We start from the raw sequence: 12,645 nt of genomic DNA on the forward strand, positions 1-12,645 counted from the left end.
TTATCCCTCGAGGAACTCTAAAACATTAAAATAATACTTTTTCTAAAACATAAACTGTTCAGATAGCCAAAATCCCCGAAATAAGTCACTTCTTTTTAGCCATCCTGACAGCTCTCTAGGCCGTCATGTAAATGCCAAGTCACGCAAAAGCTTAGAAATTCAAGCGTAGTGAATCATAAATCCGAGAACCATTAGGAGCGAAAATTTGTTTGAATAATAGTTTTCAGCTGCTCTTATACCTCATTAAAGTAAAATCTCAGGAAGGTCAATAGTTTTGTAGTTTGAATTTTAGTGACGTCATGTGAAAACCAGCTATAGGATAGCATTTTATTATTACGAGAGAGACAATTTTTTTTTCTTTCTCGAAAAACAAACTAAAACGCCTTTGGAAAAATAAAGTTTGTCATATTAGAAACTTAAGTTTGTCATATTAGAAACTTAAGTTTGTCATATTTACATTTGCAAGCGTAACTTGACACTTGATGATATTTTTTTACGAGTATGGCAAAATTAGAGGCGGACAATCTGTTTGCCTAAGCATAAATTTAAATTCAGTTGCTTGAATGGTGTTTAATTAAGCTCCTTTTAATTTACAACAATCGCATGCAGGGCTGCGATACCCTTCCTTTTGTCAAAACGTTAACAAAACTGAGGAATACATTAAGGTATCAGTGAGGGGAAAATTTGCCATTTTGCATAATTTTACTTTTTTAAGTGGTTGGATAAATCTTAAGGTAATCTTTAACATAAAAAAAAACTCCACGAAAAAATATTATATCTGCTGCTAGTTATTGCGCGAGAAAGATTTTTTGCATATTAATTACTTAATTGAGAGTTGACAAGTTCTGTCAAATGAACTATTTATCGAGGCTAGAAGTCACATGACATCAAGACACGCGATTCGCGCGCCACAATTAGTGCCGGATGTCTTCGAAGAAGAAAAAGCGATCTTGGCCGTTTTCATCGGCTAGAGGAAGGCCAAAGAAGGCGAAAATCACTCTCGACAAAGAGTGGGCCGCTAAATTAGCGGATAGCGACAAAGGGTCGTTTTACAATCAAGAAAAATTGCTGGATGAACTCGACAACGATCGCGATCACGAAGCCAGCGAGCAAGCCGAAATGAGCGCAAGCCGCGTTAAAATACTGTTGCAAGAAACTGTCGAAGCAGAGTAGATTGATGAAGAGAAGTGGACGAAGTTGAAAGGCAGATCGATTGTACAAAATTAAAATCAGCAGTGCAACATTTTTTTTTTTTTACCCAGCTATTATCCTTTCTTCCAGCATCTTTGCCTTTGTTTCAACATCAGTCGATGAAGTCCCGTTTACGACGTGCGCTCCAGCGTTTCCCTATGTGCGTTTGCATTTTCTCGGGGACCTTCTACGGGCCTTCGGCATGTTGACTGACATGGTCATAATTTTGAAGACTAGTCAACCGATACGTAAAATTTCGAACGCTAATATAAAGATAAAAAGACAATTTTACGTTTACTAACTTTGGAATTCTGATTTCATACATGAAACAGGCGGTTTATTCACTGGTAGATAATTTACCGCGCGCCGTCGCGGAAATTTGTACCTGTTCCATTTTAACTGTCACAGTCCTATTGTTATACAGAACGTTGATTCCCCTGCGGTGTCTCCCTTGGTGTGATAATCTCATAACGCTCGGATGTCGCCGAATTTTATTTTTTCTCTGATTCTCGAAAGTAAAAAATAGACGAGTTGTACGTGCATTTCGAGTTCCAGGTCGCCAGCCCCTGGACCAAATTGGCTAAAATTCGGAGAGAATGTTGTGAGAACGATCGCCGACAAAACTGTGTCTGCGAATTCTGATTATTCTTTTGATTTACAAGTTATGCCTTTTTTCCGCGAGCAGTCCTATTTTTCTCCCTTTTCTAACTTTATCCTCTTATAGAATAATAACAAACGCAAGTGCCAAAAATCTGAGACAGGGTTTTTGAGGTCAATGTGTGAAGAAACGGACGCCATGTTAATCGTTTTCTCTGACCTAAATTTAGCGGGCGTATACCTTAATTTATGGGTTTGTGAAGCTTTAATTGTAAACATATTCATATTTTCGAAACACGGTAAATTTTTACCGTTTTAAACAGGTCGGGTCATAATCGGTAGTTATTAAGTTTCCAATAAATATACGGTTTATATGGGTTTTGTTAAAACCACGAGCGCTAGAGCGGACCGCGCTCGGATGGTCAAATGGGTTATACTGACAGTCGAATTCGCAATGACGCCCTCATGTAGATATAGATTCAACATTCAGGCTAACTTTATCACTAACCAACTTGAACAAAAAACTTATTAAGAGGAAAACAACGAAATCAATGTTTAAATTCTCAATAAAGTACTAAAACAAAGATAGGGATCACGGAAAATGTCGTGAAAATTCTAGGGTTTTAACTGAGTGATCGTTAAAAACATAAGTTTGAAACGTTTCTTTCATTGGAATAAAACATTCACCCAGGCGTGCAAGAAGAAATTATTTTCTCTAATTAAGCGCAGTTGACAAGAAATACTCTTCGTTCACATAATAAATGCGTAATTTAAACGGGAAGTCTTAGTAAAAGTATATAGGAGGAGTCAAACTGACATGAGAAGAAATAGCTCTGAATGACAGAGACAAAACACGCCATCTCTTATTAAACAGTGACTTGTATTTGTAATAAGCTTTATTTCGATCACACATCGCCAGCTGGTGCCACCTAAATATTATCTTGTCGCTTTCCAAAGGATATGAGAAATGAAGACGTTCGTTGCGGTGTAAAAATGAATGTTTCAGCACTCGTTTTTCTTTCATGGATTTCAATAATGCCTCGTGCAAAGCAAGCGGAGGGTGAGTTTGAAACTGTTTTTACATTTTAATTGTTAACCTTTAAATCGCGTTTTATAATCTCCTTCTTTGTGTATCCTAACATTCACTTGCCTGGGCTGGCATCCCAGTCGAGTATTTACCCAGGATAACCCTTCAGTACAAAGTACTGTTATCAACGGGGTCCTACTAAAGAGATCTCTTCAACCTCTTCTTGTTTATGTTTTCTTCCTGGTACTCCTATTCTCCTTTCTTCATAAAGCAGACATTTTTAAATTCCAATTTTATCAAGAATCCGAGTTTGCCTGGGTTTGTCTGTGAACAGCCGACGATATTTTCATTCAGTTAGAGTTCCCAAAGATCGCGCAAAATTGTCATGACAAAATTTTCTCAGGTACAACTGAATTCTGAATTGTTTAACGCTTGTTCACTCAAGAAGCTAGAGTGCGCCTCGCGCAACTCTTACGCTTCTCTCGTGCTCTCCAAACTTTCCGCGTGCATCCATAACTCGATATACGCACGGTAAGCATGAAACAACTCTTAATTTTTTGGGTAACATTTTTATCTCCTGTCTGTCTCGTTTGCAAAGGCAATTTCGGTCCTTAAACTAATTGACGATGCGTGAAAGGCATGAAAGATAAGACTCATGCAAAAATATAAATGTAGTTATTTGGTTCAATTTGTTTTTGTCTTTTTGAGAATGATGGTGATGACTATGATTTAGATCACAGTCTTTTGTGATAATTTAGGAAACTAATCTTCTAAAAGTTGCAGTTCAGTCACTTTGTCTTCTTTGTCTTTCGTGGAAGCTTTCTTTATTTAGCACTCTTCGTTATTTTAAAGGATAGTTCTTGCAATGTCAAAATACTGGAACAGGTTGTGAGATAAAGAAATCCATTTTCATGGAGATTTCAAGTTCTTGATGCATCGCTAAGTTTTCCAGAAATAACATTTGAATAACTTTACCGGAATTTATTTGTGATTTGTCTCGTAAATTTGTTGTGGATCTATGAGGCAAGTTGCGCGGACGTCCTTTAGTATATCACTCTCTGAACTTAAGGTGGCCGAACACAGTTTTCGCGCGCACTCTTGCTGATGCAATTCAGCGCGTACATAAGGATTGCAAAAAAAAAACATGCCGTCAATAGAGCGATCATTTTATTTACTCAACACCCGCAGTATCTGTGCTATTTTTCTCTATAATTGAACGCAGTGTATTGATGGCTTTAGTCTTTTATCTCAAATATATGTTAGAAAAGATAAAGATGCAAAGAACTCGGCAATTCTCAGCTTTTTCTTTGTTACCGAAAGAACCCAGTTAAATGCAGCGCATGCGTAGTAAGTGAAAAAATTGCGATTGAATGAAAATTTGCACTCTCGGAAATACGCCTATCTCTCGAGAACCACTCATTAGAATTTCACGAAATTTGGCACGAAAATACTTTAGGAAATAAGTAACTGGAGTATCGAAAGTAATTGAACTTTAACAAAGGTAACTCTAGGTATTCCAGTAGACCTTCAAAAAGGGATAATTAAAGATCTCTCTGTTAAATTATTAGCAAAATGGTGTTAACTTGTGAGAATCGTTACAAGTTTGTTGCATGCAAATTATAAAGAAAATCTAATGACTAGATTTTCTACAAATAAACAAAACCGATTTTAAAGGCCTGTTTATTTTTATTCGTGTTGCCATGGCAACGGCAGATACGTCAACTTAACCATCAAAAAACTTAAGTTTGTGTTGTTAACTTGCTTACTGCCAGTTTTGGCGACCGAGAGATCAAGGGTTTTAGACAAAAAGGTGAATGAAACACAGGTATCAAAAACTGTGTTCAGCCACCTTAACATGCCTCGCAACGTTTTCGTTACAGCAATCGTTTTAAAAAGAAGAATTTCATTCCACTTAATGTAACGTGACTGGAACGAAAACGTTTCGAGACATGTTTATTGCAAGGGACGTTACACTGAGCAATTTTTCATCGTAACAGCGCTTTACGGTTTATTCGACTGAATCGCTTTTGACACGATTGGATACGCATTGTTCCTCACAAAACGCCGGAGGACAAACTGCTACATGCATGTATCTTATAGCGTCGCTACGTTCTGAAAAATGATTCTCTGTCAGCACATAAATAGAGACGAAGAGAAAGGAATCGCAAAACCAGCTGTATTCTCAATAGATCGAAGAAAGGGATCTGTGGATTTCCCGTCTAGTTTTTAGGATAGTCATATCGCCTAAAAAAGGATGATGCCGCATTTTTCGTTCATAAGGTGGGCAAGGTAAGTAATCTGACACTCATTTCTGCGTTTTGTATGATCTTTGCGGACAGATCTTTCAAAATCTTCGAAGTGTAGGAAACGTGGAGTTCACACTGCAAATAATCGAGATGCAGGTTTTGTTATATTGTAAAAACGTCTACTACATGACTTGTGATGCTCTTGTTACAAAATATATTATCTGAATTTAATCATGAACATAATTTTTTAATTTTCTGCTTTGAAGGTAATTATCGTTTACATTCTCTAGATCATCCAGAAAAAATAGAAGTAATTCTTACACGCATAAAATCATGAATAAATATCATAACAAAGCACTTAAGTATTAATAAAAGAAGTTATTGCTAATAACAGGTGGATTTTTATTATTGCGTTTTCTCTAAGGTATAAAGTTACAGTTTGTTAATGTCTTAAACCCCGCGAATTAAATCAACTTATACGGAAAACGTGTTTGTTCTTTACTTATGCTGTGGTCTTTATACCAGGCTGCAATGCAGTTGTCCCTTGAACGAGCGAACTCGTTTGTTTTTTGTTGTTGTTGTTAATTTCTTGTCTTTTTCTCCATTTTTTTTTTTTTTTTTTTTTTTTTGCACTTTACTCCATTCTTTTTTGTCTGCGCGAGCGACATCTTCGATTCAATGGGATGAAGACTTTTTCTTTTTGATTTTCGATGCCGTCTCAAAAAAGTAGTAATGTCTGGAGGTTGCAACTGAACATAAACATTAAACTGTTACAGGATGGTAAAGTAAAATAATTCAAACCGTCAGCAAATGTTTAAACACAAGGACAAGTTGCAAAAAAAAAAAAAAAAAAAACTAATGAGAAAAGAGAAAAAGTGAAAATTTAACCCTCACTAATTCCGTCGCAAAAGTTTTGATGTGCCAACTGTTTCTACGCGTCATTTAAATGACATCGCTATGGAGACGGCATTTTGACATCCGGGTTAAGCCAAGTCTGCTTGTCTTGACAGAGTTTTCAGAAACACTGCAGAATTGTAATTGTTTTAAAATTTCATTATAATTTATTTTCCAGCAATTTTCCATATAATTTTTCGCATTCTGACCGTAGCTAAACACATCGGGGCGGGAGGGAGGGGGTCTTTCAAAACATTGTAGGGGAAAACTTAAACATCATCATAGCCCAATCCCCAACTACATACGTTATGAGCCCTGCATGCCTTATTACTCAGTTGGTGTCATAGTTTTAAGAAATTCTGTTTGTTCAATCAAATACTGAAACATTCATGCATATGCGCCTGATTTCCGCGGCGGGTCAAGCGGCGGGTCAAGCCTAATATATAGATTTAGGCCAGCCTAAAAGCGCAGCTCCTGGGCCGCGTTGTTCAAAGTCCGATTAAAGCTAACTCACAAAAAGGTAAAATTTTGATTTGAGTTTTGTAAATTTGCGCTGAGGTTTTCTGTATTTTGTTTGGCAAAAAACATTTGTATAGAAGAAAAAGTTATAATTCGGTTAACTTTTAAAAGTGGGTTAGCGTTAAGCGCCTCCCGAACAATCCTGCCCTGCTTGCAACAAGTTAACCTAATATGAGCCCGCGATCCAATCGATAACCAGCACTTGGTCAGCGGTCAACTTCAAAAACCACGTGACCTCGAGGAGCTGTAAACTTGAGCCCGCGATATGGTCATGTGATACTGGTCAGTGGATAACTTGTTTTGACAGGTGTCAATTGATCATAACATGAATGTCCAATATCAAGGAAGTACACGGTAAACCAAGGCTGCATGTCTCTCTCAACCTATTATTTGAAGTATGGCCGCCATGTTGGGCAACTCCGCCGTCGTCGTCGTGCGTACGCGCCCACGAGCAATACCGCTAGCCATGATAACCATGAGAAAATCAACTCATTGGTTTCCTTTTCTTTCCTATATGAATATGGGGCTCCGCTTGGCGGCCTTTGGGGCCGCCGGAGCTCCGCTATGAATGAAAGAGTTCATTGTTAGTGGTGTTGTAATGTTCAATAATTCCCTCACACGGCAGCCGCTCCCTAATTACGGAGCCTAACTGAGGTTATCTGATGGACGCAGCACTCACCTTCAGTTTGAGATATTCTACATTTATGTATTGTTTCTATTTGATTATCTCGTTGTTGATTTATCTTTTTGTTCCTAGACCTAGAATTCGACAAATACTTTTCAAGTAAAGACTATTATCTTTTCCACGATTATTATTTTATTGGTTTCCTTTGATTTCAAGATTGACAGTGTGACACTGACTTTTTGCGCCGCCAAATGAGACCTTTCAACACTTAGAGGACGTTAGGCAACTATTCGCTTCCATCTAACAGCAATTTTTTTTTTTTTTTTTTTTTTTTATGTACGGAGTAAGAATGACATTTTATACAAGCCTCGATCTTTTTCTCTCCATATAAATTTCATAGCTTCAGAACCTAGCCAATGGCTTTCCTACTCTGTAAGTACGAGTCTGGTCTTTACGCTGCTTGTAGTGTGTCAGATGTCTTGTGAACTGGACGCTCAGCAATGTAGAAGCGAATATTCCATCCGCGGCATGATGTTAAGAAGACATATCTTCATGGCCAAGAAAACGGCAAACTGGTTGAAGTGTGTAAACAAGTGTAACCATGACATCAGATGTCAAAGCTTTAACTACGTCGTCCGCCAAAGCATATGTGAGTTGAACAACCGCACTAAGGAAGCCAGACCTGAAGATTTTGTTCCGGACAGTGATCGGTTCTATATTAAACGATTAGATGGAAGAGGTATTGTTCTTCTTTGAGTGTTTGTCTTTATCATTTTGAAGGAGAAGCATTCGTGTCCTGTAAAAAGTGCCCAGAATCTCTTTGCATTTCGAGGATTGCCAACAAAGCCCGCAGCTTTTGTCAAGAGAGCTAAACAATGGTGATGTTTACTTATGACAGAAAAGCCCAAAAAACAATGTTTTTGACTGTTCTATTTTTAGTTCCTCTTGGATCCGTTCCCGAGTTGCCAGCTGAGTCGTGCGCCGAGATCAGGGAGAGCGAGGGAGAAGATGCAGTCAGCGGTAATTACTGGTTCGATTCAGTTAAACCTGGCGAGGTAGTCCTGGCTCGTTGTGACATGTCTAAACTAGGTAACTAAACGTTCGGGGTTTTATTTCGATTTATTATTTTCAAGCCTCTTCAAGAAGCCTTCCACACGCCTATAAAATGCCTCAAATTCCAGGGTGTTTCTATGATTAGAGCCTCTATTCTACAAAATAAGCCATATTTCCGATCAGTGCAACCTTGGCGCTTCATCTATTTCTTACGAACTTTTACATGAAATTTACGTTACCTTACTATTAATGTAATAGCCAGGAGTGTTGTTATCAACTCTTCAAATAAGCGTCCCCATAGCGAAAATAACGTTCAACACATGGATATAGACTGTTTAAGTCATGAGATGCTTTTCGCAAAGAACGAGAAGCCGAGCCTGGCCTTAACAGGCAATCGAGATCCATTTACGCAAAACTATTTGTTTAGAGTAAAAGTTATCAGGAAGAGAAGAATCGGTCTATAAATTACAACATCAAGAGAAGTAGCTAATATAGGTCATAAGGCTGAGAGCTAGATAGATGGGTTTAAAGTCTGCTCAGATTTTCTCTCGACTAATTATGGGCAGTCAAACCGGCACTATCTTCCCCGTGCACTTGAAGACAACCGCCTATAAGTTTCGCGCCAGCAAGAAATCTCTGTGAAATATCTCTTTCACGGATATTTCACGAAGAAAATCCGTTGCGATCCCCTGATTGGATTATGATCATGATGGACATCTGATAAAGATGTTTTCTTTTTCCGTATAACAAGCAAATAATCTGAAAGTTTTCAAGTACTTTCGGACGCAATGTTAATGATCCTACATCTCTTGACTGTCCTGTTTCCAAGTCGCTGTGCTGAGTCTATTTCACGCAGCCATGAGAGAACCTTGAATTAATATCGCTGTAAATTGCTCAGTCGCTCAGAGTTGCTCAGAGTTGCTCAGTGTTGTTAGTTTTGCTCTAGGATTTCTCAAGTATAACATTAGCTATTTTATTTTAATCCTTTCTATTTTCTTAAACAGATATCGATGACTGCGCCAGTCATCCCTGTAAGAACAATGGGACATGCACAGATCGAGTGAACGGATTCAACTGCAGCTGCGCAAGAGGATTTAATGGAACACAGTGTGAAATTGGTAACTGCAGCCAAAATTATATATTTTCCTTTATCTTTCAGGGTTTTTGGATCTCTTGTACGTTGCTCCCTAATTTTTCATGCCAATAACTGGGCTGTAATGCTGAAATCGATCGACATCCACTCGTATGGTTTGTTTGCTAATTGTCAGCCACTTGATGACGATAATAAAGTACATCTAATAAAGATGTTTCCATGGTTTCCAGTTTCTGCATAGAAGCATAAAACTCATAGTTTTGAACCACTTTTTGTCGACAGTGAGAGTGATCTAGATCTCCTTTGTATGCTGCCTAAATCGTTTTGAATAAGAATAGCGGCATGTCTTGTCTCCAAGTTATTTTTGTTATGCTTTTGGAGAGGAAGAACACACGCGTGTAACTCAAGATGGCGGACACAAGAGAATACTTTAATGAGCATGCGCACATGGCAATAACCGCTGTATACAATGTACTACATATCACCTCCTTCCTTAAATTCTGCAGGGGCTAAACAACAAAGGTTAGTTCTCAATAACAAGGAGAACAACAACAAAAGGGAAACTAAACAGAAGTTAAGCAGTCCTGAGCAATAATGTCTCTAATAGGTCTCTGAACTCTGTTAAGAGTCATAAGCAATGTCCTTTTAAAACTCGGTGAGCATTCCACAAGGAAGGTACAGTTCCTTAAATTTCCATAATCAGTCTATTTGGAGTTGTAATGACACGAAAAGAACGGCGTAGAACTGGAAGGCTCGGCTGAGGTGTCACGTTGACTTCTGGAACTGGCTGAGGTCCAGATGCATCTGTTTGCATAGCAGCTTGCTTAACCACAGGTTGAAGTTCCCTGTTTGTCTGTTGGGGGGAGTTTAAGGATTCTGTAGAGGCAGTAATTTGGGGCACGGTTCTGAGGAGGTCTGAAGACACTATTGGTATTAAAGGCTCTTGGACAACAGATGGAGCCTTAACGGCAGTGGGCACTTGTGGTGCTGAAGTCTGGTTCTGAAGTTTACTCAATATTTACTCAATCTTTATTTGTACTCACACTTGCTAAAGAAAAAATTACAATTTCAATGAAAATATTAAAAGTAAAAATTAGAGTACTAGCTGCCTGGAATACCATAGGGGCTAGCGGAGCCAGGCAGCCAGTTAACATAAGCATTAAATAGAAATAAAATACAGGTCAGCAAGAAAACCTGAGCACAAATTGCACACACAAGAAGAAAAAAAAGAAGAGGAAAAACGCTATTTCTATGCTATGAAAGAAGTCTAAAATAGTTTAAGTTACATATGAATACAAATCATTAATATAAGAACAGCACACAATAGCTATGGCAACTAATAGCAACTATATATTAAACTATAAAAGAAAGACTTAGAAAGGTGACAGAAATTAACAAAATACTAATTTACAGGTAAATTGGAAAACGACACAACTGCTAGTAAGAACTTAAGTAACTAATAATCTTTGACTAGATCGCTTTTTACTGATTTTTTGAAGGGGGCCTTCCAGTAGGTCATCAATATGACGGCGCCACAGCCGGCCATCCTCCAGTTGGATGCAGTATGATGCTGGAGCGTGTTGCGTAACAATAGTGCCTGTGCGCCACTTTTCTTTGGACAGGTGGTCCCTTGCGAGAACTCTGTCTCCGGGTGAGAGTGTCCTGAATTTGGTGTGTCGGTCGTAACAGGTCTTCATCTTGGTTTGGTTGTTAGTGACATGCAAACTGATGTCGGGATGGACCAAGAATAGTCGAGTGCGGAGTTCCCTCTGCAGGAATAGTTTGGCGGGTGTGGTGCCAGTTGTAGCGTGCTGAGTGCTACGATAAGAGAGAAGAGAGTTCTGGATACGCAGATTTAAAGTTCCATCTCTTTCTGATGCTTTCAGAAATTTCTTGAAGGATTGAACGAAAGGCTCTGTTTGGCCATTGGCGGCAGGATGGTATGGTGACACCAACACACGCTGTATGCCATTGAGCCTCAGGAAATCCCCATATTCTTTTGATTGAAAGGGGTTCCATTGTCGCTGACAACTTGCTCTGGGAATCCATATCTGGTAAACAAGTTGGAAAGGACACTGATAGTAGCTGCTGCATCAGTGCTTCTCATAGGACCTGCCACCTCAGGCCATTTAGAGTATGCATTTACCAGGATAAGGTAGTGTTTCCCTTGGCAAAATCAACATGGACTCTCCTCCAAGGGCCAGAGGGCCATGTCCATGGGCAGAGGGGTGCTGCAGGTGGTGCATTCCGTGTCTTCCAACACTGCAGGCATGCACGGGTAATCTGCTCAAGATCGGCATCTAACTTGGGATACCACACATGGCTCCGAACCATACACTACACTCTGGCCACTCCAGGATGAGAACAGTGGAGCTCCTTCAGAATTGGTTCTCTCAGGTTTTGAGGGATGATAACTCTCAATCCCCAAATAAGGCAGCCCTGTTCAATTGAGAGTTCATGACGTCGTATGAAGTAAGGTTTGAGATCTGGATCATGGCATTCCTGAATGTTCCAACCATGCTGTGTGAAAGCCAACACCTTTGCGAGAGTCTTGTCATGAGCCGTATCTCAAGCAATCTGATGGGCCTTGACGTGGTGTCGTGTGACTTGCTGGGCTGCAACATGGAAAAATTGACTCTCAACGCTTGCATCACGTTTGAACTCAAGTGGAAGCCGGGAAAAAGCATCAGCATTGGCAATGTCACTTGAAGACTTGTACCTAATGTCAGAACGGTAGGATGACAGCAGAATTGCCCAACGCTGAGGGCGAGATGCCGCAAGGACTGGCGTAGAACCTTGAGGTGAAAATATCTTGAGTAAGGGATTGAGGTTAGTGTGGAGAGTGAATTTCCTTCCAAAATGGTACGTGTAGAATTTTGTTACGAGAAATACTATGGAAAGTCCCTCCTTTTCAATTTGGCTGTAATTCTTTTCCGCTGGGCTGAGGGATCTGGAAGCATAGGAGATGGATCTTTCCACGCCATCCGGGAAACGATGAGATATTACTGCTCCGATACCATACTGACTCGCATCACACTCTAAAACAATGGGCAGGTCAGGGTTGAAGTGGATGTGAGGGACTTCTTGGCGAGTCGGAAGGACTGGTCGCATGCTGCTGTCCACTGGAACTCCTTGTCATTCTGCAACCGCTGGTTGAGAGGATGAACAATGATGCTTTAGAATGAACTTGCCATGATAGTTTAGTAGCCCAAGGAATGCTCGTACTTGGGTGGTATTTTCTGGTGTGGGGCAGACGATAGCTTCAACTTTTTCTGTTGGAGAGATTCCATCAGCAGAGAGTTTGTAACCCATATAGGTCACAGTCCTTTGGATAAATTTGCATTTGCTCGATTTATGCCTCAGAGCATACTCTTCAAGCCGGGTTAATCCACGTGCTAAA

General features: G+C 39.5%; 3 protein-coding genes across 3 annotated transcripts in view; 1 reads left to right on the plus strand and 2 right to left on the minus strand.

Moving 5' to 3' along the window:
• LOC145495490 (uncharacterized) overlaps positions 1-12,645 on the minus strand; it is a 57,005-nt gene that overhangs the window by 22,627 nt on the left and 21,733 nt on the right. The window lies entirely within an intron of this gene.
• Positions 6,008-9,359, plus strand: LOC145494144 (uncharacterized). The gene is made up of 5 exons (XM_081473606.1): positions 6,008-6,095; positions 7,232-7,258; positions 7,407-7,838; positions 8,039-8,188; positions 9,157-9,359. The coding sequence occupies exons 1-5, from the start codon at positions 6,008-6,010 to the stop codon at positions 9,357-9,359; spliced, it is 900 nt and encodes a 299-aa protein (XP_081329732.1).
• On the minus strand, positions 9,931-12,356 carry LOC145494145 (uncharacterized). Its single transcript, XM_081473607.1, has 4 exons — positions 11,882-12,356; positions 11,560-11,684; positions 10,732-11,296; positions 9,931-10,232 (listed from the first exon to the last, which is right to left on the minus strand). Exons 1-4 carry the CDS (start codon positions 12,354-12,356, stop codon positions 9,931-9,933), a joined length of 1,467 nt encoding a protein of 488 aa, XP_081329733.1.

This window comes from Orbicella franksi, chromosome 8 (assembly GCF_964199315.1).
Source record: "Orbicella franksi chromosome 8, jaOrbFran1.1, whole genome shotgun sequence".
Classification (NCBI taxonomy): Eukaryota; Metazoa; Cnidaria; class Anthozoa; order Scleractinia; family Merulinidae; genus Orbicella; species Orbicella franksi.